General features: G+C 51.1%; 1 protein-coding gene across 1 annotated transcript; it reads right to left on the bottom strand.

The window, feature by feature from the left end:
• Window positions 1-2,408: 2,408 nt before the first annotated feature.
• On the bottom strand, window positions 2,409-7,055 carry ODF3L2 (outer dense fiber of sperm tails 3 like 2). The gene is made up of 4 exons (XM_053372859.1): window positions 7,004-7,055; window positions 6,534-6,644; window positions 4,222-4,335; window positions 2,409-2,893 (listed from the first exon to the last, which is right to left on the bottom strand). The coding sequence occupies exons 1-4, from the start codon at window positions 7,053-7,055 to the stop codon at window positions 2,409-2,411; spliced, it is 762 nt and encodes a 253-aa protein (XP_053228834.1).
• Between the last annotated feature and the right edge of the window lie 14,512 nt (window positions 7,056-21,567).

Raw genomic sequence — 21,567 nt, forward strand, 5'->3', positions numbered from 1 at the left:
GTAAACGGCGTTTCCGTGCGCTCTGGTTTCCGTCACGGTGTCCCGTTGTGCCAGAAGCGGTTTAGTCCTGCTGCCACACAATCCGGGAAGCTGTCTGCAGACAAATACCGGCTCCCTTGACCTGAAAGCGAGATGAGCGCCGCAACCTCATAGTCGCCTTTGACTGGACTCCTTTACCTTTTTTTAACCCTTATGTTAACTTTTCCTTCTGCATCTCCTCCGTTAATCCAATTCTAATAAATCTCCAATAAAACCACAGCCCAACGTTTAACTGCAAGCATCATTCCAATACTACTAATTTTAATCGCTTACAATTATTTGTTTATATGTATAGGTAAATTATATATTTTTCCCCATTTCCTTATTGAAATGTTGGTCTTCCTGATTCCTGATTCTTCCGGTCAGTTTTGCCATCTCTGCATAGTCCATCAGTTTAATCTGCTATTCTTCTCTGGTAGGGACTGTGTCATTGTGTTAGAAACAGAAGGAACTTTTTTCCACATGTGGTGGACATGCAAAATAGTTAGAGAATTGGGAAATGATATATAACAAGATGAAAAACATGTTTAAAAGACGCACACGCACCCCAACAACCAGAGAAACTTCTTTTGAGAATGGCACAGGGGGAAGTAGCTAGGTCTCAGAAAAATCTATTTATGTATGCTACAACAGCAGCTAGGATTTGATTGCGCTTGCCCTCTTTATAAAGACGAGGAATAAGATTGTGTTGTTGTTTAGTCATGTCTGACTCTTGGTGACCCCCTGGACCAGACCACGCCAGCCACCCATGTCCTCCACTGCCTCCCGTAGTTGGGTCAAACTCATGCTGGTCGCTTCGAGAACACTGTCCCACCATCTCGTCCTCTGTCGTCCCCTTCTCCTTGGGCCCTCCATCTTTCATCCCCTTCATGGATCACTGCCTTGCCGTGGCGAAGGGGCTTGAATAACTCAGAGAAGCTATGAGCCATGCCATGCAGGGCCACCCAAGATGAACAGGTCATAGTGGAGAGTTTTGACCAAACATGATCCACCTGGAGCAGGAACCAGCAAGCCACTCCAGTATCCCTGCCAAGAAAACTCCATGGACAAAGACAACAGGAATTAGATTATCACCCCTCTTTTATTGTCTGTTCCAGGTCACCCAACCACTGCCCCAGTGTCCTTCTCTTGGCAGATCAAGATGAGCAGGTGACAGCAAAGGCCGCAAGGTTTTTAGCTGGGGCAATCAGAACAAGATCCGCTATTTGACTATTGAGTCAAATCCTTAAATGTATTTTATACAACTGACTTTTTATTTCTATTCATTGTATATCGCATTGTTGTTTTATTGCAATGGCCGATGGCTGACGCAAATGAAGATTCATTCGTCCATTCATTCCCAAATCCTTTGCCCAGTGTATCATTGCAGCTTTGAATCAGTCTGTCTCTCTCATAATAATAATTATTATTATTTATACCCCACCCATCTGGCTGGGTTTCCCCAGCCACTCTGGGCAGCTTCCAAAAAGAATTAAAATACTGTAATACATCAAACATTAAAAGCTTCCCTAAACAGGGCTGCCTTCAGATGTCTTCTAAAAGTCTGGTAGTTGTTGTTCTCTTTGACATCTGGTGGGAGGGCGTTCCACAGGGCGGGCGCCACCACCGAGAAGGCCCTCTGCCTGGTTCCCTGTAACTAGGCTTCTCTCAGTGAGGGAACCGCCAGAAGGCCCTCGGAGCTGGACCTCAGTGTCCGGGTAGAACGATGGGGGAGGAGACGCTCCTTCAGATATACTGGGCCGAGGTCATTTAGGGCTATAAAGGTCAGCACCAACACTTTGAATTGTGCTCGGAAACGTACTGGGAGCCAAAGTAGGTCTTTCAAGACCGGTGTTACATGGTCTCGGCAGCCGCTCCCAGTCCCCAGTCTGGCTGCCCCGTTCTGGATTAGTTTCCAGGTCACCTTCAAAGGTAGCCCCACGTAGAGCGCATTGCAGTAGTCCAAGCGGGAGATAACCAGAGCATGCACCACTCTGGAAAGACAGTCTGCGGGCAGGGAGGGTCTCATCCTGCGTACCAGATGGAGCTGGTAAACAGCTGCCCTGGACACGGATTTGACCTGTGCCTCCACCGACAGCTGTGAGTCCAAAATGACTCCCAGGCTGTGCACCTGGTCCTTCCGGGACACAGTCACCCCATTCAGGACCAGGGAGTCCTCCACACCCGCCCGCCTCCTGTCCCCCAAAAACAGTACTTCTGTCTTGTCAGGATTCAACTTCAATCTGTTAGCCGCCTCCAGACACTCACACAGGACCTTCACCGCCTTCACTGGTTCTGATTTGAAAGAGAGGTAGAGCTGGGTATCATCCGCATGTCCTAGATGTGCGACGGGTGAGGCAGTGGCCCCTGTGCCCAGCCAGTCCCTGATTCTACCATTCTGGAACATCTGTGATGAGGGGCATGAGAAATTCTGAGTGGCGGACCCCAAGGGAATAGGAAGGAGCTCTCACCCTATGAACCTTCACCTTCTCTGGGCTGTGGGCCCCAGGGCCCGGGGTGTGGGAGACCTGTGTGGGCTTCTTCAACCTCCCCAGCATGGAGAAAGATGGGGGCCGACAGAGATAGACGCTGGGGTCCGTGGTGTTGTAACGCCCCGGGCCGGGGGTCTGGGAGAGGTCTTCGGCGTAGCTCCCCTTGGCGTTCCAGCCACGGATGGTGAAGGATGGACTTGAGGGCTTGCTGGGCACCCGAGGACCAAGCAGCGAGGGGAGGGTGTAGCTGTTGGGGGCCGGGACAGGGTCCACCAGGCGGCTTTTGGTGCGGGCCCCGATGGAAAAGGAAGGCGGTCTCTGCTGCGACGGAGGAGGGGCCCTCTCAGGGCTGTACGCCCCCGGCCCAGGGGTCTGGGGCAGACCTGGAGGGAAAATACACACCATTGAACACAGCTTGGGCACAGAGGCAGTGTGGTGTAGTGGTCAGAGAACAGGAAGTAGCTCCGCACAGAGCTGAGTTGTAGAATTGAGGAGTTGGAAGGGGTCATACAGCCCAACCCCCAGCAATGCAGGAATCTTATGCCCAATGTGGGGCTCGAATTAAGGTAAAGGGACCCCTGACCATTAGGTCCAGTCGTGACCGACTCTGGGGTTGCGGCGCTCATCTCGCTTTATTGGCCGAGGGAGCTGGCGTACAGCTTCCGGGTCATGTGGCCAGCATGACTAAGCCGCTTCTGGTGAATCAGAGCAGCGCACGGAAACGTCGTTTACCTTCCCGCCGGAGCGGTACCTATTTATCTACTTGCACTTTGACGTGCTTTTGAACTGCTAGGTGGGCAGGAACAGGGACCGAGCAATGGGAGCTCATCCCGTCGTGGGGATTTGAACCGCCGACCTTCTGATCCGCAAGTCCTAGGCTCTGTGGTTTAACCCGCGTCCCAGGAGTCGAATTATTACTAAGTAAGAAAAAAGGCAAATGACCCCTGGACGGTTAAGTCAAAGGTGACTATGGGGTTCTAAAAATCAGATAGTTGTTTATTTCCTTGACATCTGACGGGAGGGCGTTCCACAGGGCGGGCGCCACCACCGAGAAGGCCCTCTGCCTGGTTCCCTGCAACCTCACTTCTCACAGGGAGGGAACTGCCAGAAGGCCCTTGGCGCTAGACCTCAGTGTCCAGGCAGAATGATGGGGGTGGAGACGCTCCTTCAGGTGTACTGGGCTGAGGCCGTTTAGGGCTTTCAAGGTCAGCACCAACACTTTGAATTGTGCTCGGAAACGTCCTGGGAGCCAATGGAGGTCTTTCAGGACCGGTGTTATGTGGTCTCGGCGGCCCCTCCCCGTCACCAAATATCCATCTCAAGTGTCAAAAGCCAGGGTAAAGAGGTCTGTCGTCAGCGGTTTGCTGAAAGCGGTACGATGAAGATACCAGAAGCACTTTTGTGGGGAGATCTCCCACTTAGAGACCCCCTCCTGCAAGGCCAGCACCGTCTCAAGCCACTGAAGGTGGAGGAATTGCTGATCACCAGAACTGGGCCCAGATGAGCACCAGAATTGGGCCCAGAAACAAACCGGCAGCCGGGTAAAGCTCATAGTCTAGCCGCTGCGTTTTGAACCCGCTGCAACTTTTATGCTGTCTCCAAGGGCAGCCCCAGGCTGACCATCTCGCAGCAATCTAGTTGGTACCCAACCTCCCCTATATTGCATGCTCTCTGTTTCATGGGTGTTTCAAAAGCCCGTCTGCCCCCTTACCTGGGGGTCTCGCTCGTGCCAGCATGGAGTAGGACGGTCCTTTCGCCCGGCCGAAGCGCGTGAGTTCAGGGTGCACGAAGTAACACGGCCCAGGACTTGAATCCTTCAGGTCTACTGGAGAGGAGGAAAAACAACAACAGCGGATATACTAGAAGACGAGATAGAACAATGAGTACCTGGAGAGGGACAGCATACCTCAATATTCTCTGGTTGACCTCTGTTTTTTCCTCCAACTGATGGAGAACTTACAAAGGACTCTATGAGGGCTCTTGTTGTCCCCCATAAGGGAATAAGGACAGATTTTCGTTTATTACAAAACCTACATACAGCAGCAGTGTTTTGTGTTGTGTAGGCTCCAAGATGTAAGTCATGGCCCCCGCCTGCTAGCCTGCTCCCTAAAATATCCCTGGTTTGCTCCTTTCTATATATAGGGTGCCTACATTCTGCATGGACTGCTTGCATTACCGTATAGCAGGGGTCTCGCCTGGGCTGGATCGGTCCCGCAGAGATCCCTTCAAGGGCTAGATCGTGTGTGCATTTTCAGCACCTGCGCATGCGCAGACACAGACGCAATTTTCGAGTCCCCACCCTGCGCTGTGCCGATTTAGTGCAGCGCACGAATGGGCAGCTCAGTTCGGGGGGTGGCTCGTGGGCTGGTCAAACGACCTTTTCCGGCTACCCCAGAGCCAGTGTGGTGTGGTGGTTAAGAGCGGTGGACTCGTAATCTGGGGGGCCAGGTTCGCGTCTCCGCTCCTCCACCTGCAGCTGCTGGGTGACCTTGGGCCAGTCACACTTCTCTGAAGTCTCTCAGCCCCACTCACCTCACAGAGTGTTTGTTGTGGGGGAGGAAGGGAAAGGAGAATGTTAGCCGCTTTGAGACTCCTCAAAGGGAGTGAAAGGCGGGATATCAAATCTAAACTCTTCTTCTTCTTCTTCCAGCCCATGGGCCTTAGTTTGCTGACCCCTGCCATACAGCATATATTCAACACAAAAAAACAGCGACCATTTGTTGGTGTCAAAGGACAGCTGGACATAGAAGGGGCCCCATTACCTTCAGTAGCTTAGGGCCTCATCAAACCTAAATCCGGCCCTGGTCAGAGATGCCTCACTGACAAAAATGCACGCAGGTCCTTTAATCTCAATGGGACTACTCTGAGCAGTACTAAAGTTGGATACTGTTTTCGGTAAGGTGCAGAAAGACGTTTGTGGGCCCCATCTCTGAAAATTGTCATGGAGACTTGAATCCTGACAGCTATTCATGCCACCTGTCAAATGTTCATCTCGTCTCCATTGCAGTCATGTTCATTTGTTTTATAAGCAAAGCTCCGTTAACTTTGAGAACATGTACAGCCCTTTATGCCTTTTCATGTGCTAATTTTAACCGTGCCTTCTGTGTTTTTAGGAAAGTTTGGCCTGTGCTTCGTCGCTTCATCCCGCTGCGCCGCAAGCGCTCTTCTGTTCTGACTTTGGATGCAATGCACACACCTTCCAGCACATCTGTCCACATCTGGACAGCTCATTTGAACTTCCTGGAAGAAATATTCAGAAGCATTTTGGAAGCTTCCCAGCCCGTTGCATGGCTGGTAGCACTGATGCATCTGAAGTGTGTGTGTGTGTGATTTAGAGGCAGCCATGTGGGCAAGATGGCCTCAGTAGGGCCCTCTCCCTAAGCATACGCCCTCCTCCTTGACACTGTAATAAATAATAGTAATAATTTATTATTTATACCCCGCCCATCTGACTGGGTTTCCCCAGCCACTCTGGGCAGCTTCCAACAAAACACTAAAATACAATAACCTATTAAACATTAAAAGCTTCCCTAAACAGGGCTGCCTTCAGATGTCTTCTAAAAGTTTGGTAGTTGTTTTTCTCTTTGACATCTGGTGGGAGGGCGTTCCACACGGCGGGCGCCACTACCGAGAAGGCCCTCTGCCTGGTTCCCTGTAGCTTTGCTTCTCGCAGTGAGGGAACTGCCAGAAGGCCCCCGGGAAATGGACCCCGGTGTCCGGGCAGAATGATGGGGGAGGAGACACTCCTTCAGGTATACTGGACCGAGGCTGTTTAGGGCTTTTAGATGAATTCGGCTGGATCAAACTTCATTACCCAGATCACTTGGAAAAGTAAGTGTGTGTGTGTGTGTGTGTGTGTGTGCACATGTGGATGTGAAAGCACCTCACAAATGGCTGTTAATCACTGCAAACAACTGCCACTCACCCACTCAAGCAACAACAGCCCATATAGAAGCCACAACTTCCTCCCCAAGCATTGCTCTTCTACCTTACAGGTAACCACTCGGCGGTTCAACTACTCACGTCTGTTTTTCAACCTCTGGTGAAAGGAGTAAGCTGGGCTGGTGAATCGAGTGTAGTCGTGGTTGACAAACCCAACTGTGGGGGGCAAAGTGTAGCATCCGGGTCCAGGGCCTTGCATGGTAAACAAGGGGGGGAAAAAACATTTTAGAAACAAGTTTCAGTGACTAAGAATGCGCCCAGCAGGACTAAACCCACCTAGCAGTTCGAAAGCACGTCAAAGTGCAAGTAGATAAATAGGTACCGCTCCGGCGGGAAGGTAAACGGCATTTCCGTGCGCTGCTCTGGTTCGCCAGAAGCGACTTAGTCCTGCTGGCCACATGACCCAGAAGCTGTACGCCAGCTCCCTTGGCCAATAAAGCAAGATGAGCGCCGCAACCCCAGAGTCCACCACAACTGGACCTAATGGTCAGGGGTCCCTTTACCTTTACCTTTATGTTCCGTATAAACAAGTAAGCAACGGTCCTCCATACCCGTCTCGCGAGCAGCAATCGCTGGCGTCTTTTTCAGTCCGGAGTCTTCCATCTTGGATCCGCAAATATGGTGTTCGTCGGGGGTCAATAATGCTTTCTTGTGTCTGTCCTCCCAACCCAGGAAAAACACACACACTCACACCCTTCTTGCCAGTAAGACACAAATGTTTTGACGAGGGAGGGTTTGCACACATAGGGAATAGTTTCTCTCTCTCTCCAGGTGGACCGGCCCGCGGTGAGGAGGAAGAGAAGAGAGTTTGCGCCTGCTCACGTCTCGCTGTCAGGGACGGCGAGATGTCATTCGGGTTGCCGGCGATCTGCCGATAAAAGGATGCTCTGAAAGGGGATACGCAGCAGGTGGCCAGAGCGAGATTGTCTCTGTAAATGTATCTTCCCGATCTTTCCGAAGAGAGCGATATGGTGGCACAAAAGGAACGCTGGTGCAGACAGCTGAAATGCCCTCGGGGAGCTGGGCTGCTCCATGTTTCTAGACATTGCGCTCGTGAAATGCTTCTGCCGGGTGAGCGGCAGGTAAACAAAGAGAACGTCAAAAGAGCTCCCTGCTGGATCAAGCCGACAGGCCACCAAGTCCGGCATTCTCTTCTCACAGTGCCTGGGGGGAAACCCACAGCAGGATTCGAACGCAGCTCTCGCCTCCTGCGGTTTCCGGCAACTGGGATTCGGAAGACTTGGCGCCCCCAACTGCGGAGGCAGGACAGAGGCGTCGGGATCAAGTCCACAATAACTCGCAAGATGTCGGCGAAGTTAACTATTCAAAGAAACGAAACAACTCAGAGCACGTGAGCACAGTGACTCTTCCCCAACGAGGCCGTTGCGAAGGCTTAAGGTCTCCGCCTTGCCACCACTCTCTATGTCCCTTGGGATGTGGGTGGCGCTGTGGTCTAAACCACTGAGCCTCTTGGGCTTGCCGATCGGAAGGTCGGCTGTTCGAATCCCGTTGCTCTGTCTCAGCTCCTGCCAACCTAGCAGTTCGAAAGCACACCAGCGCAAGTAGATAAATAGGTACCGCTCCGGCGGGAAGGTAAAACGTGTTTCCGTGCGCTCTGGTTTCCGTCAGTTGTGCCAGAAGCGGTTTAGTCCTGCTGGCCACATGACTCAGAAAGCTGTCTGTGGACAAACGCTGGCTCCCTCGGCCTGAAAGCGAGATGAGCGCCACAACCCCATAGTCGCCTTTGACTGGACTTAACCGTCCAGGGGTCCTTTACCTTTTACCTAAGCCCCCTCCTCCCCCAGTTCCTTTCCAAGAAATCTGAGGCTCCACGTCTTGCCTGTCTTTGCTCTGCCCTCTTCACCCCTCTTCTGATTCCGGAACACATGGAAGGGGGGAGAGATGGTCATAGCAGGAAGAGGCTAACCAAACTGACCCATCCCTGCTTTGTAGCAGAGATGCCTGCTCTTCATTTGACAGAAATGGACACAAAACGGATTGGTGGTGTTCAGAGGAGACCTCGTTCTCTTTGAGCAATAAACCTGTGAGAGAAATTGATTGGTTTCATCGATTATTGGCACGCCCCCAGCCTAGATTCGCATCTTGTTTTTCAACAAAGTTTCAAGGCAGCTACCAATCAAATTCACATCGCGGCTATTGCGCTAAACGGGAGAAATCTATTTTTGTAATTGATGTCAACCTTTTCTTTAAAAAAAGAGGATTATATCACATGTCCAGTCTTGTTGCACTAATGGAGGGGTGCAAAGTTTCGGGGGAGACAAAAGGTTGTTTATTATCATCATCATCATTATTGATTGTATGTAAGTCTCCATGGAAGCCTTGCAGCGTTGGGCAAAAACACATAATTTCTGGCTTATACCCTGCTCTTCCTTCATGAGGGAAGCCCAAAGAAAACTGGGAGTTGGAGAGTGGGGAATATTAACAAAGAATCAATGTTACTCAATGTAATCCAAGAGAGGCAGTGCTGCATAATGGTTGGAGCAGGGTGGGGAAACTTTTTTCCATGCAGGGGCCATATTGCCTTGTATGGAACCTTCTGAGGGCCACATGCCCTGGTGGGCGGAGCCAGAGGCCAAAGGAGGCGGGCCAATGGGTGTGGCTTTTGTACTGTTCGACCAAAGTTGTTGAAGCTTTCGAGCTTTTTCTGAGCCATGTCTGGGAAATTTTGGACGTATGACAACCCCAGAGAGGAGGGGAGATTTCAGTGGGGGCCGGATTCAGCATGGATGACTCCTTACCTCGCTAGCTAAGACTCCAAACACCTACCCCCAACCCCAGGCCTGTGAAACCAAGCAATACGGTTCTGAGTTCAAGTTGCAGCAAACTGCAGTAGGAGAGAGTTACTGGATGGCTACTGTGAGAATACGGTGGACTAGAGGGGCTTGTTTTCAGGTTTTTGTACATTCTTATATCGGCAGCCACTTAGCGCCCTAATGGGACACGTGTGGCGCTGTGGGTTAAACCACAGAGCCTAGGACTTGCCGATCAGAAGGTCGGTGGTTCGAATCCCCGTGACGGGGTGAGCTCCCGTTGCTCGGTCCCTGCTCCTGCCAACCTAGCAGTTCAAAGTGCAAGTAGATAAATAGTGCAAGTCAAAGTGCAAGTAGATAAATAGGTACCGCTTCGGCGGGAAGGTCAAAGTGCAAGTAGATAAATAGGTACCGCTTCGGCGGGAAGGTAAACAGCGTTTCCATGTGCTGCTCTGGTTCGCCAGAAGCAGCTTAGTCATACTGGCCACATGACCCAGAAGCTGTACGCCGGCTCCCTTGGCCAATAAAGCGAGATGAGCGCCGCAACCCTAGAGTCGGCCACGACTGGGCCTAATGGTCAGGGGTCCCTTTACCTTTAGCGCCCTAATATTATTGATACTAGACGCGGGTGGTGCTGTGGGTTAAAGCCTCAGCACCTAGGACTTGCCGATCGAAAGGTCGGCGGCTCGAATCCCCGCGGCAGGGTGCGCTCCCGTCGTTCGGTCCCAGCGCCTGCCAACCTAGCAGTTCGAAAGCACCTTCGGGTGCAAGTAGATAAATAGGGACCGCTTACCAGCGGGAAGGTAAACGGCGTTCCGTGTGCTGCGCTGACTCGCCAGATGCAGCTTGTCACGCTGGCCACGTGACCCGGAAGTGTCTGCGGACAGCGCTGGCTCCCGGCCTATAGAGTGAGATGAGCGCACAACCCTAGAGTCTGGCAAGACTGGCCCGTACGGGCAGGGGTACCTTTACCTTTACCTTATTATTGATACTGGGGTAGAGGGGGAGATTTTCCTCTTTATCAAATCAGATGCTAACCGATCTGCGGCGTGGTCTCTTACGCCATTACTTCATTTATTTATTTTGACATTTACGCCTCCCTTGTTATGCCTAATGATTTCCTTCTGAAGAGATCTGCTCCTGTTTCAGCTCACCAACTGCCGGCGTGATGCCGCCCCAGCTCTAATTTAATTCTAATTACTGCTATTAATGCTAATTAGGACCACTAATACTTGGCACAGATATAGAACTTTTAAAAGTGCTTCGCATGCATTCCTTTAGGAGGCTCATTACGCAAACCTTATAAGGTGACTTTCTCTTGCAAACAGGCAGCTGTGTGTTTTGATCTCTGCCTGTTTTAGGATCTCATTTGGCCCAGACCTTGTTGTTGTTTAGTCATTTAGTCGTGTCCGCCTCTTCATGACCCCCTGGACCAGAGCACGCCAGGCACTCCTGTCTTCCACTGCCTCCTGCACTTTGGTCAAACTCATATTAGCAGCTTCGAGAACACTGTCCCACCATCTCGTCCTCTGTCGTCCCCTTCTCCTTCTGCCCTCCATCTTTCCCAACATCAGGGTCTTTTCCAGGGAGTCTTCTCTTCTCAGGCCAAAGTCTTGGAGCCTCAGCTTCAGGATCTGTCCTTCCAGTGAGCACTCAGGGCTGATTTCCTTCCGAATGGAGAGGTTTGATCTTCTTGCAGTCCATGGGACTCTCAAGAGTCTCCTCCAGCACCAGAATTCAAAAGCATCCATTCTTCGGCGATCAGCCTTCTTGATGGTCCAGCTCTCACTTCCATACATCACTACTGGGAAAACCATAGCTTTTACTATACGGACCTTTGTTGGCAAGGTGATGTCTCTGCTTTTTAAGATGCTGTCTAGGTTTGTCATTGCTTTTCTCCCAAGAAGCAGACGTCTTTTAATTTCATGGCTGCTGTCACTATCTGCAGTGATCATGGAGCCCAAGAAAGTAAAATCTCTCACTGCCTCCATTTCTTCCCCTTCTATTTGCCAGGAGGTGATGGGCCCAGTGGCCATGATCTTTGTTTTTTTGATGTTGAGCTTCAGACCATATTTTGCTCTCTCCTCTTTCACCCTCATTAAAAGGTTCTTTTAACATCCGGGAGGAGCCAACACCAAAAAGGCCCTCTCTTGTGTCCCCACCCAACGCACTTGTGAGGGTGGTAGGACTGAGAACGGTGTCTCCCCTGAAGATCTTAGAGCCCAGGCAGGGAGAATAATGGTCTTTCCGACAGCCTAGGGCCCGAGTGGTTTTTGGCCAAGCTGGCTGTGGCTGATGAGGAGTTAGGAGTCTGGCAAGATACGCAGGTGGGGGCACCAACTTGGGGAAGCCCGGTCAGCCCTCCTTCCCCGCCCCGCCAAACCTACCGAGCATCTTCCAATTAGCAGCTTCGTCAGCGTTGACGCCAATCTACTGAAAGAAAACCTCACGCGGAGCCCTCGGAAACTTCACCCCCGGGGGCATTCATTAAAAGTTTTAAAACACCTTGCTCTAGTGGTGTGCTCCCTTCCTTTCTTCTCTCGACTTGGGCTCTGGCGCTGCTGCCAATTTAGCTAATTGGAAGGCTTGAGGCCTGACAGGCGGGCGGCGTTCCTTATCCTCTGGCATTCTTTGTCCTGCAGGCCCGACGTGGCAGATTCGGCATCCGACTCCCGTTGCCACTGCTTCTACTGAAGTCAACTTGAAGCAACTCTGTGTGTGTGTGTGTTTTTCTTGCCTTGTTTACTTATTAAAGGGGAATATAGGCAGCGGATCTTCCCCCGCTATTAAGCTGGAGTTTGGCATTAATTTTGAGGTTGGACTCATCGCAGAGGCTGGCATAGCAGGTGGAATGGCGGCTGTCTTCAGGGATCTCCCTGCTGCCCACGAAGCCTCAGTAACACCGCCACCCTCCGAAGACAACATGGTTCAACCTTCTCCTCCTACAACGACCCTGTGAGGAAGGCGAAAAGGCTGCGACTGACTCCAAAGTCAGCCCCGAGAGCTTCAGGATGAAGTGTGGATTCGAACCCTGATCTCCCAGGTCCTAGTCCAACACTCTAAGCACTACACCACCCTGCCTTCCTGGAGCCCAGCTCTATAAATGAAGTTAGGGACTCAGGGTGGCTGCCACGGTCCGGTCTATGGGCGATCGAAGTCCCGGCTGAGGACGTCGGGACCGGGTGCAAGATGGCGGGGTGGGAGGAGGAACGAGAGTTCAGAAGCCAGGGGTCCGAGGGTCGAGGAGCAGGGAGTCACGAAGTCAAGGTTCCGAGGGTCGAGGAGCAGGGAGTCACGAAGTCAAGGGTCCAAGGGTCAAGAAGCAAGGAGTCACAAAGTCAAGAGTCCGAGGGTCGAGGAGCAAGGAGTCACGAAGTCAAGGGTCTGAGGGTCGAGGAGCAAGGAGTCACAAAGTCAAGGGTCCGAGGGTCAAGGAGCAGGGAGTCACGAAGTCAAGGGTCCAAGGGTCAAGAAGCAAGGAGTCACGAAGTCAAGGGTCCAAGGGTCAAGGAGCAAGGAGTCACGAAGTCAAGGGTGTGAGGGTCAAGGAGCAGGGAGTCACGAAGTCAAGGGTCCAAGGGTCAAGAAGCAAGGAGTCACAAAGTCAAGGGTCCGAGGGTCAAGGAGCAGGGAGTCACGAAGTCAAGGGTCCGAGGGTGAAGAAGCAAGGAGTCACAAAGTCAAGGGTCCGAGGGTTGAGGAGCAGGGAGTCGCGAAGTCAAGGGTCCGAGGGTCGAGGAGCAGGGAGTCACAAAGTCAAGGGTCCGAGGGTTGAGGAGCAAGGAGTCACGAAGTCAAGGGTCCGAGGGTTGAGAAGCAAGGAGTCACGAAGCCAAGGGTCCGGGGGTCGAGAAGCAAGGAGTCACGAAGTCAAGGGTCCGAGGGTTGAGAAGCAAGGAGTCACGAAGTCAAGGGTCTGAGGGTCGAGGAGCAGGGAGTCACGAAGTCAAGGGTCCGAGGGTCGAGGAGCAAGGAGTTACGAAGTCAGGGGTCCGAGGGTCTAGGAGCAGGGAGTCACGAAGTCAAGGGTCCAAGGGTCAAGGAGCAAGGAGTCACGAAGTCAAGGGTCCGAGGGTCGAGGAGCAGGGAGTCACGAAGTCAAGGGTCTGAGGGTCAAGGAGCAAGGAGTCACGAAGTCAAGGGTCCGAGGGTCGAGGAGCAGGGAGTCACGAAGTCAAGGGTCTGAGGGTCAAGGAGCAAGGAGTCGCGAAGTCAAGGGTCCGAGGGTCAAGGAGCAAGGAGTCGTGAAGTCAAGGGTCCGAGGGTCAAGGAGCAAGGAGTCGCGAAGTCAAGGGTCCGAGGGTCGAGGAGCAGGGAGTCATGAAGTCAAGGGTCCAAGGGTCGAGGAGCAAGGAGTCGCGAAGTCAAGGGTCCGAGGGTCGAGGAGCAAGGAGTCACGAAGTCAAGGTTCCGAGGGTCAAGGAGCAAGGAGTAACGAAGTCAAGGGTCCAAGGGTCAAGAAGCAAGGAGTCACAAAGTCAAGGGTCCGAGGGTCAAGGAGCAAGGAGTCACGAAGTCAAGGGTCCAAGGGTCGAGGAGCAGGGAGTCACGAAGTCAAGGGTGTGAGGGTCAAGGAGCAGGGAGTCGCGAAGTCAAGGGTCCGAGGGTCGAGGAGCAAGGAGTCGCGAAGTCAAGGGTCCGAGGGTCGAGGAGCAGGGAGTCACAAAGTCAAGGTTCCGAGGGTCAAGGAGCAAGGAGTCACGAAGTCAAGGGTCCAAGGGTCAAGAAGCAAGGAGTCACGAAGTCAAGGGTCCGAGGGTCAAGAAGCAAGGAGTCACGAAGTCAAGGGTCCAAGGGTCAAGAAGCAAGGAGTCACGAAGTCAAGGGTCCGAGGGTCAAGGAGCAAGGAGTCACGAAGTCAAGGGTCCAAGGGTCAAGAAGCAAGGAGTCGCGAAGTCAAGGGTCCGAGGGTCAAGGAGCAGGGAGTCACGAAGTCAAGGGTCCGAGGGTCGAGGAGCAGGGAGTCGCGAAGTCAAGGGTCTGAGGGTCAAGGAGCAAGGAGTCATGAAGTCAAGGGTCCGAGGGTCAAGGAGCAAGGAGTCACGAAGTCAAGGGTCCAAGGGTCGAGGAGCAGGGAGTCACGAAGTCAAGGGTGTGAGGGTCAAGGAGCAGGGAGTCGCGAAGTCAAGGGTCCAAGGGTCGAGGAGCAAGGAGTCACGAAGTCAAGGGTCCAAGGGTCGAGGAGCAAGGAGTCATGAAGTCAAGGGTCCGAGGGTCAAGGAGCAAGGAGTCGCGAAGTCAAGGGTCCGAGGGTCAAGAAGCAAGGAGTCACAAAGTCAGGGGTCCGAGGAGCAAGGAGTCACGAAGTCAGGGGTCTGAAGGTTGAGAAGCAAGGAGTCAAACACAGCAAGGCAGGAAACATGTTGCTGTGGCAAAGAGCCGAAGGGAAATGCTGACCTTATATCCCTTCCCGGCTCTTGCCACCAGGTGCTATGAGTTACCAAGCAGCCTCACCTGTGCAGCTGCACCTTGCCTCTCCAGAACAAACTTAGGAAGGTCCCAGTCCTGCGAAGCCCTACTGATCACAGGGCCTAGCTCCTGCACGTACTCCTGGCGGTGGCGCTGTGGTCTAAACCACTAAGCCTCTTGGGCTTGCTGATCGGAAGGTCGGCGGTTCGAATCCCTGTGATGAAGTGAACTCCCGTTGCTCCATCCCAGCTCCTGCCAACCTAGCAGTTTGAAAGCACACCAGCGCAAGTCGATAAATAGGTACCACTGCGGCAGGAAGGTAAACGGCATTTCCGTGCGCTCTGGTTTCAGCCACAGTGTCCTGTTGCGCCAGAAGCGGTTTAGTCCTGCTGGCCACATGACCTGGAAAGCTGTCTGTGGACAAACGCTGGCTCCCTCGGCCTGAAAGCGAGATGAGCTCCGCAACCCCAGAGTCGCCTTTGACTGGACTTAACCGTCCAGGGGTCCTTTACCTTTTTTATATATAAATGAAGCAGGCATTTATATAGGTAAAGTAAAGGTAAAGGTACCCCTGCCCGTACGGGCCAGTCTTGCCAGACCCTGGGGTTGTGCGCCCATCTCACTCAAGAGGCCGGGGGCCAGCGCTGTCCGGAGACACTTCCGGGTCACGTGGCCAGCGTGACATCGCTGCTCTGGCGAGCCAGAGCCGTACACGGAACGCCGTTTACCTTCCCGCTAGAAAGCGGTCCCTATTTATCTACTTGCACCTGGGGGTGCTTTCGAACTGCTAGGTTGGCAGGCGCTGGGACCGAACAACGGGAGCGCACCCCGCCACAGGGATTCGAACCGCCGACCTTTCGATCGGCAAGCCCTAGGCGCTGAGGCTTTTACCCACAGCGCCACCCGCGTCCCTGGCATTTATATAGTAGGCATTTAAAGCAAAATGTCGCTCTGATATATTTTCCTTGAAGCTCTGTTTTGTTCCAGATTGTTTTATTTGAGGTTTTCATGTGTTGTAAACCGCCTTGAGATATTTTTCTTTAAAATATAAAACAGTATAGAAATGTAATGAATAATAGCAGCAGCAACAACAATAACAAAAAGAGTAATAAATGTCACAGCAAAAAAAAAAAAAGTTGCCTAGACATTGCATTGTGGCTTAACAACAACAACAACTGCATGTACATGGCCATCATTTTAAAGGGTTTGTATTTTGCAGTTTTACACAAATTTAATTTGGCAAGCAAAAGCAAATTATATTAATGCAACCAAAATGTTTTTTGTGGGTTTATTTAAAAAAAAAAATCCCAAGTCGTGTTACAACTTTTTAGCATTCTTTGTTTTTGGAATTTGTGCACCAGTGCCTCCCAGAGGACAGTTTGGGCATAGCCGCTCAGAAACTTGACAGAACCTTTTGCATGGCAATAACCTTTTTTAATCACCGCAGCCCCGATAAATATAGATTTGATGATCAGTTGAAAATGTTAGTTGGCTGAAAGCTGGATTTTAATGAACCATACTGAAAGGGAGAGAGAGGGAGACATGATAGACTTCGTGATTAGTAAACTTCCTTCCTTCCTTCCTTCTTTCAGATATGGTGACCAGAACCTCACACAATGGATTGTCTCTACTCTTAGCCCTACCCAGAGTAGACTTACTGAAAAGAACAGAGATAGCTAACTTGAGCCCATTAATTTCAACAGGCTTACTTTGAGTAGAAGTAACATTACATACACCTCAGAATTTGTAGGAAGGGATTGCAATACCGGTATGTATGTACGTACGTGTGTATGTATTTATTTATATGCTTCCTTTCCCAATTATCCCAAGGAGCGGCTGCCAAGACCACATAACACCAGTCCTGAAAGACCTACTGTTATGTTCTGAAGTTCTCACCCTGGGCCAGCAGGAGGATATTGTAGATAGTTTTCACTCAGGTCCACATATGCAAATAAGGGATTGAAAGTGACGTTCAGTGATTGGATAGTTACAGAAAGTTGTTACAGTTGCGTGGTAAAAAAGGTAAAGGGATCCCTGACCATTAGGTCCAGTCGTGACCGACTCTGGGGTTGCGGCGCTCATCTCGCTTTATTGGCCGAGGGAGCCGGCGTACAGCTTCCGGGTCATGTGGCCAGCAGGACTAAGCCGCTCCTGGCGAACCAGAGCAGCTTACGGAAATGCCATTTACCTTCCCATCGGACCGGTACCTATTTATCTACTTGCACTTTGACGTGCTTTCAAACTACTAGGTTGGCAGGAGCAGGGACCGAGCAATGGGAGCTCACCCCGTCACAGGGATTTGAACCGCCGACCTGCTGATTGGCAAGTCCTAGGCTCTGTGGTTTAACCCACAGCGCCACCCGCGTGGTACTGGAGCTCTATATAAGCAGGCTGGCTGAACCCTTTTGTTCAGTCCTGTTCTGTTCTGGCCTGTGAATAAACAAGAGCTGTCTGAAGATTCGCTGTGTCGTCTGATATGTTCACCCACAACTTAACACCTACATTGGCTCCCAGGACGTTTCTGAGCACAATTCAAAGTGTTGGTGCTGACCTTGAAAGCCCTAAACAGCCTTGGCCCAGTATACCTAAAGGAGCATCTCCACCCTCATCGTCCAGCCCGGACACTGAGGTCCAGCTCTGAGCGCCTTCTGGCGGTTCCCTCCCTGGGAGAAGTGAGGTTACATAATTCCTAGCAGGAAGGCTTCAGGTTTTTTTAGGGGTAAACAGTTAAAATCACTAGTAGGATTGAAATATCACCTGTAGTTTAAGGCTGAATTCTGGACATAATGGAAGAGGATAAAGCGTTTGGATTATCATAAAAGATGCGGGAGGAAAGGATTACCGTAATAATAGGACCCACAAAGAGGAGGATGGGAGTCCAGGAGATTCCTTGGAATCCTGTCTTTATGATTTATGTTTGATAAAAGGTAAAGTGACCCCTGACCATTAGGTCCAGTCGTGGAAGACTCTGGGGTTGCAGCGCTCATCTCGCTTTATTGGCCGAGGGAGCCGGCATACAGCTTCCGGGTCGTGTGGCCGGCAGGACTAAGCCACTTCTGGCGAACCAGAGCAGCGCACGGAAACGCCGTTTACCTTCCCGCCGGAGCGGTACCTATTTATCTACTTGTGCTTTGATGTGCTTTCGAACTGCTAGGTTGGCAGGAGCAGGGACCGAGCAACGGGAGCTCACCCCGTCACGGGGATTCGAACCACTGACCTTCTGATTGGCAAGTCCTAGGCTCTGTGGTTTAACCCACAGCTGTAAAATCGTGATTTGAAAAACCAAATAAACAAATTTACGAAAAAAAGAAGAAGTCGTAGTTCCAAAGTTGGCCGTGGCGAAGCCAATGCTGGGAACAGTTCCATTTCCCAGGAAAACCACATTCCCCATCAACAAAAGACGCTTTTCCTGCAGCCGGAGTAAGGAAATCAAACCGCATTAACGAGCGCTGTCGAGCTTAATGATAACTGGATGAAACGAAAGTTCTGCTCTTGGACAGGGAGGCCGAGAAAGCAAGTTTCGTTATCCAGGAATGCATTGCATGTGGCCCTGTGCCATTCCTGCTTCTCGCAACCTCGTCTCCCCGCGCATAGCATGCACTGTCTGTATCAACAAGACTTCCGCTCCCGCTCAAAGTATCCATGCCATTTCCTTCTCTGTGGGGATTTTGTAGTATCTGATTTCTCTGGCGGCAGGGGTAATAAACTTTTCTCCCTTGTTTCCTGGCAGTCTCTCAGAACGCTTCTTCCCAGTGGGTGGCAACCAAGCAGGAATTACTGGGGTTTTTCCTTTTATTTGAGCAGCCAAAAGAATCCCCTTTAACCGAAAATGTGAAGTGTGTCCTTCTATTGAATTTATTTTTTAATCCTTCCTGATCATTAGCGGGGATGGGAGAATTTGCATCGAATAAACGGACAGGTTTAGAGAGAAGTTCAGGGAAAGGTTAGCTGTGTGCAAGGCTGGGTTTAGGTTTGATGAGGCCCTCAGCTATCAAAGGCAATGGGGCCCTTTCTATGTCCAGCTGTCCTTTGTCCACAACAAATTGCCGCTGTTTCTTTGTGTTGAATATATGCTATATGGTCATTTATGGACCTCATAGGTATCTCAAGCCATTTGCACATGTTGCCGTGCAACCAGTCCATGCAGAATGAAGCCACCCTATATATAGAAAGGAGCAAACCAGTGATATTTTAGGAAGCAGGCTAGCAGGCCTACACAACACAAAACACTGTTGCTGGGTGTAGGTTTTATTTTATTTGTTTTTTATCTTATATTTTGGAAATGTACACCCAGTGGTTTTTTTCCTTTAAATTTTTTGGGGGCCCCCAAGAAATTGGGGCCCTAAACTATAGCTTGTTTAAAGATAAAGGGACCCCTGACCATTAGGTCCAGTCGTGGCCGACTCTGGGGTTGCGGCGCTCATCTTGCTTTACTGGCCGAGGGAGCCGGCGTACAGCTTCCGGGTCATGTGGCCAGCAGGACTAAGCCACTTCTGGTGAAGCAGAGCAGTGCACAGAAATGCCGTTTACCTTCCCGCCAGAGCGGTATCTATTTATCTGCTTGCACTTTGATGTGCTTTCGAACTGCTAGGTTGGCAGGAGCGGCGACCGAGCAACGGGAGCTCACCCCGTCATCGCGGGGATTTGAACCACCGACCTTCTGATCAGCAAGTCCTAGGCTCTGTGGTTTAACCCACAGCGCCACCCGCGTCCTCATAGCTTGTTTAGCTTATACATAAATCTGGCACTGGTTGTGGGTTAAGAGGGAGAAACCACAGAAGGGAAGAGGGCTCTTAGGCTCGAATCATGCTCTCAGGCTTCCCTTCCTGTTGGCTGATGTTGACAAGCTGGAAGGGGTGCAGAGGAGGGCAACAAGATGATCAAGGGTCTGGAAACTAAGCCTGATGAAGAATAGTTGAAGGAGCTGGGTGTGTTTAGACTAGAAAAGTGGAGCATGAGAGGAGATGTGAGGGCCATCTTCAAATATCTTAAGGGCTATCACATGGAAGAGGGAGCATTCTTGCTTTCTCCTGCTCCAGAGGGAAGGACTAAAACCCATGGCTTAGAATCATAGAATCATAGAGTTGGAAGAGACCACAAGGACCATCAAGTCCAACCCCCTGCCAAGCAGGAAACACCATCAGAGCACTCCTGGCATATGGTTGTCAAGCCTCTGCTTAAAGACCTCCAAAGAAGGAGACTCCACCACACTCCTTGGCAGCAAATTCCACTGTCAAACAGCTCTTACTGTCAGGAAGTTCTTCCTAATGTTTAGGTGGAATCTTCTTTCCTGCAGTTTGGATCCATTGCTCCGTGTCCGCTTCTCTGGAGCAGCAGAAAACAACCTTTCTCCCTCCTCCATATGACATCCTTTTATATATTTGAACATGGCTATCATATCACCCCTTAACCTCCTCTTCTCCAGGCTAAACATGCCCAGCTCCCTTAGCCGTTCCTCATAAGGCATCGTTTCCAGGCCTTTGACCATTTTGGTTGCCCTCCTCTGGACACGTTCCAGTTTCTCAGTGTCCTTCTTGAACTGTGGTGCCCAGAACTGGACACAGTACTCCAGGTGAGGTCTGACCAGAGCAGAATACAGTGGCACTATTACTTCCCTTGATCTAGATGCTATACTCCTATTGATGCAGCCCAGAATTGCATTGACTTTTTTAGCTGCCGTGTCACACTGTTGGCTCATGTCAAGTTTGTGGTCAACCAAGACTCCTAGATCCTTTTCACATGTAGTGCTCTCAAGCCAGGTGTCCCCCATCTTGTATTTGTGCCTCTCATTTTTTTTGCCCAAGTGCAATACTTTACATTTTTCCCTGTTAAAATTCATCTTGTTAGTTTTGGCCCAGTTCTCCAATCTGTCAAGGTCGTTTTGAAGTGTGATCCTGTCCTCTGGGGTGTTAGCCACCCCTCCCAGTTTGGTGTCATCTGCAAATTTGATCAGGATGCCCTTGAGTCCATCATCCAAGTCGTTGATAAAGATGTTGAATAAGACCGGGCCCAAGACAGAACCCTGTGGCACCCCACTAGTCACTCTTCTCCAGTTGCAAGGAAGGGAATTCCGACTCAACAAGAAGTTCAGTGTTTCAGACCACAGCGCCACCCGCACCCCTCCTGTACCCTCTTCACATCAACTGCTGAGCATTTGGCCTCGGTCCTGTATACCTGAAGGAGCGTCTCCACCCCCATCGTTCAGCCCGGACACTGAGATCCAGCGCTGAGGGCCTTCTGGCGGTTCCCTCATTGCGAGAAGTGAGGTTACAGGGAACCAGACAGAGGGCCCACCCTGTGGAACGCCCTCCCTTCAGATGTGAAGGAAATAAGCAGCTATCTTCTCTTCAAAAGACATCTGAAGGCAGCCCTGTTCAGGGAAGTTTTTAATATTTAACGCTGTATTGTTTTTAATACTTGATTGGGAGCCGCCCAGAGTGGCTGGGGAAACTCAGCCAGATGGGCGGGGTATAAATAATAAATTATTATTATTATTATTATTATTATTATTATTATTATTATTATATTGTGTGGTCGCACGGTCTTGCACTCCAAATTTCCCTTTGCCAACTGCAGACCTCAGGAAAGAGAGAAGGTGCCAAGCAGGGTTGGCGGCCACAGCAGCGGCTGAGGAGGATAAAGGACACTTGACGTTCCAGACTGACATCTGTCACCCTCAGGTTTGAGAAGAACGGGAACTGGTGGCCTCAGCACTTTTCTCCCGAAGCGCCGAAGTGTCCAGAAATAAGAGCCTGGCTGGACAGGAAAGGAAGGCATCCATTTCCCAAGAAGGGGACCGCCATCCACTTGAGGGAAACAATGGATTTGGAGGGCAGGGTGAAGGGCAAATCATTCCAAGGCTGGAAAGTTTGCAGATATGCCAAGGCCAGGAGGACTGTGGAGGGGACCCAGTGCGGGATTTGTGGAGACAACAG

This window comes from Podarcis raffonei, chromosome 18 (genome assembly GCF_027172205.1).
Source record: "Podarcis raffonei isolate rPodRaf1 chromosome 18, rPodRaf1.pri, whole genome shotgun sequence".
In the NCBI taxonomy this organism is placed as follows: Eukaryota; Metazoa; Chordata; class Lepidosauria; order Squamata; family Lacertidae; genus Podarcis; species Podarcis raffonei.

Excerpts from the sequence above, each read along its gene's own strand:
- ODF3L2 (XM_053372859.1), bottom strand. The coding sequence starts at position 7,055 with ATGGAAGACTCCGGACTGAAAAAGACGCCAGCGATTGCTGCTCGCGAG. Across the intron at positions 4,336-6,533 it reads CCAGAGGTTGAAAAACAGAC|TAGACCTGAAGGATTCAAGT; the intron begins GTGAGTAGTTGA and ends CCTCCTCTCCAG. Across the intron at positions 2,894-4,221 it reads GGCACGAGCGAGACCCCCAG|GTCTGCCCCAGACCCCTGGG; the intron begins GTAAGGGGGCAG and ends TTTTCCCTCCAG.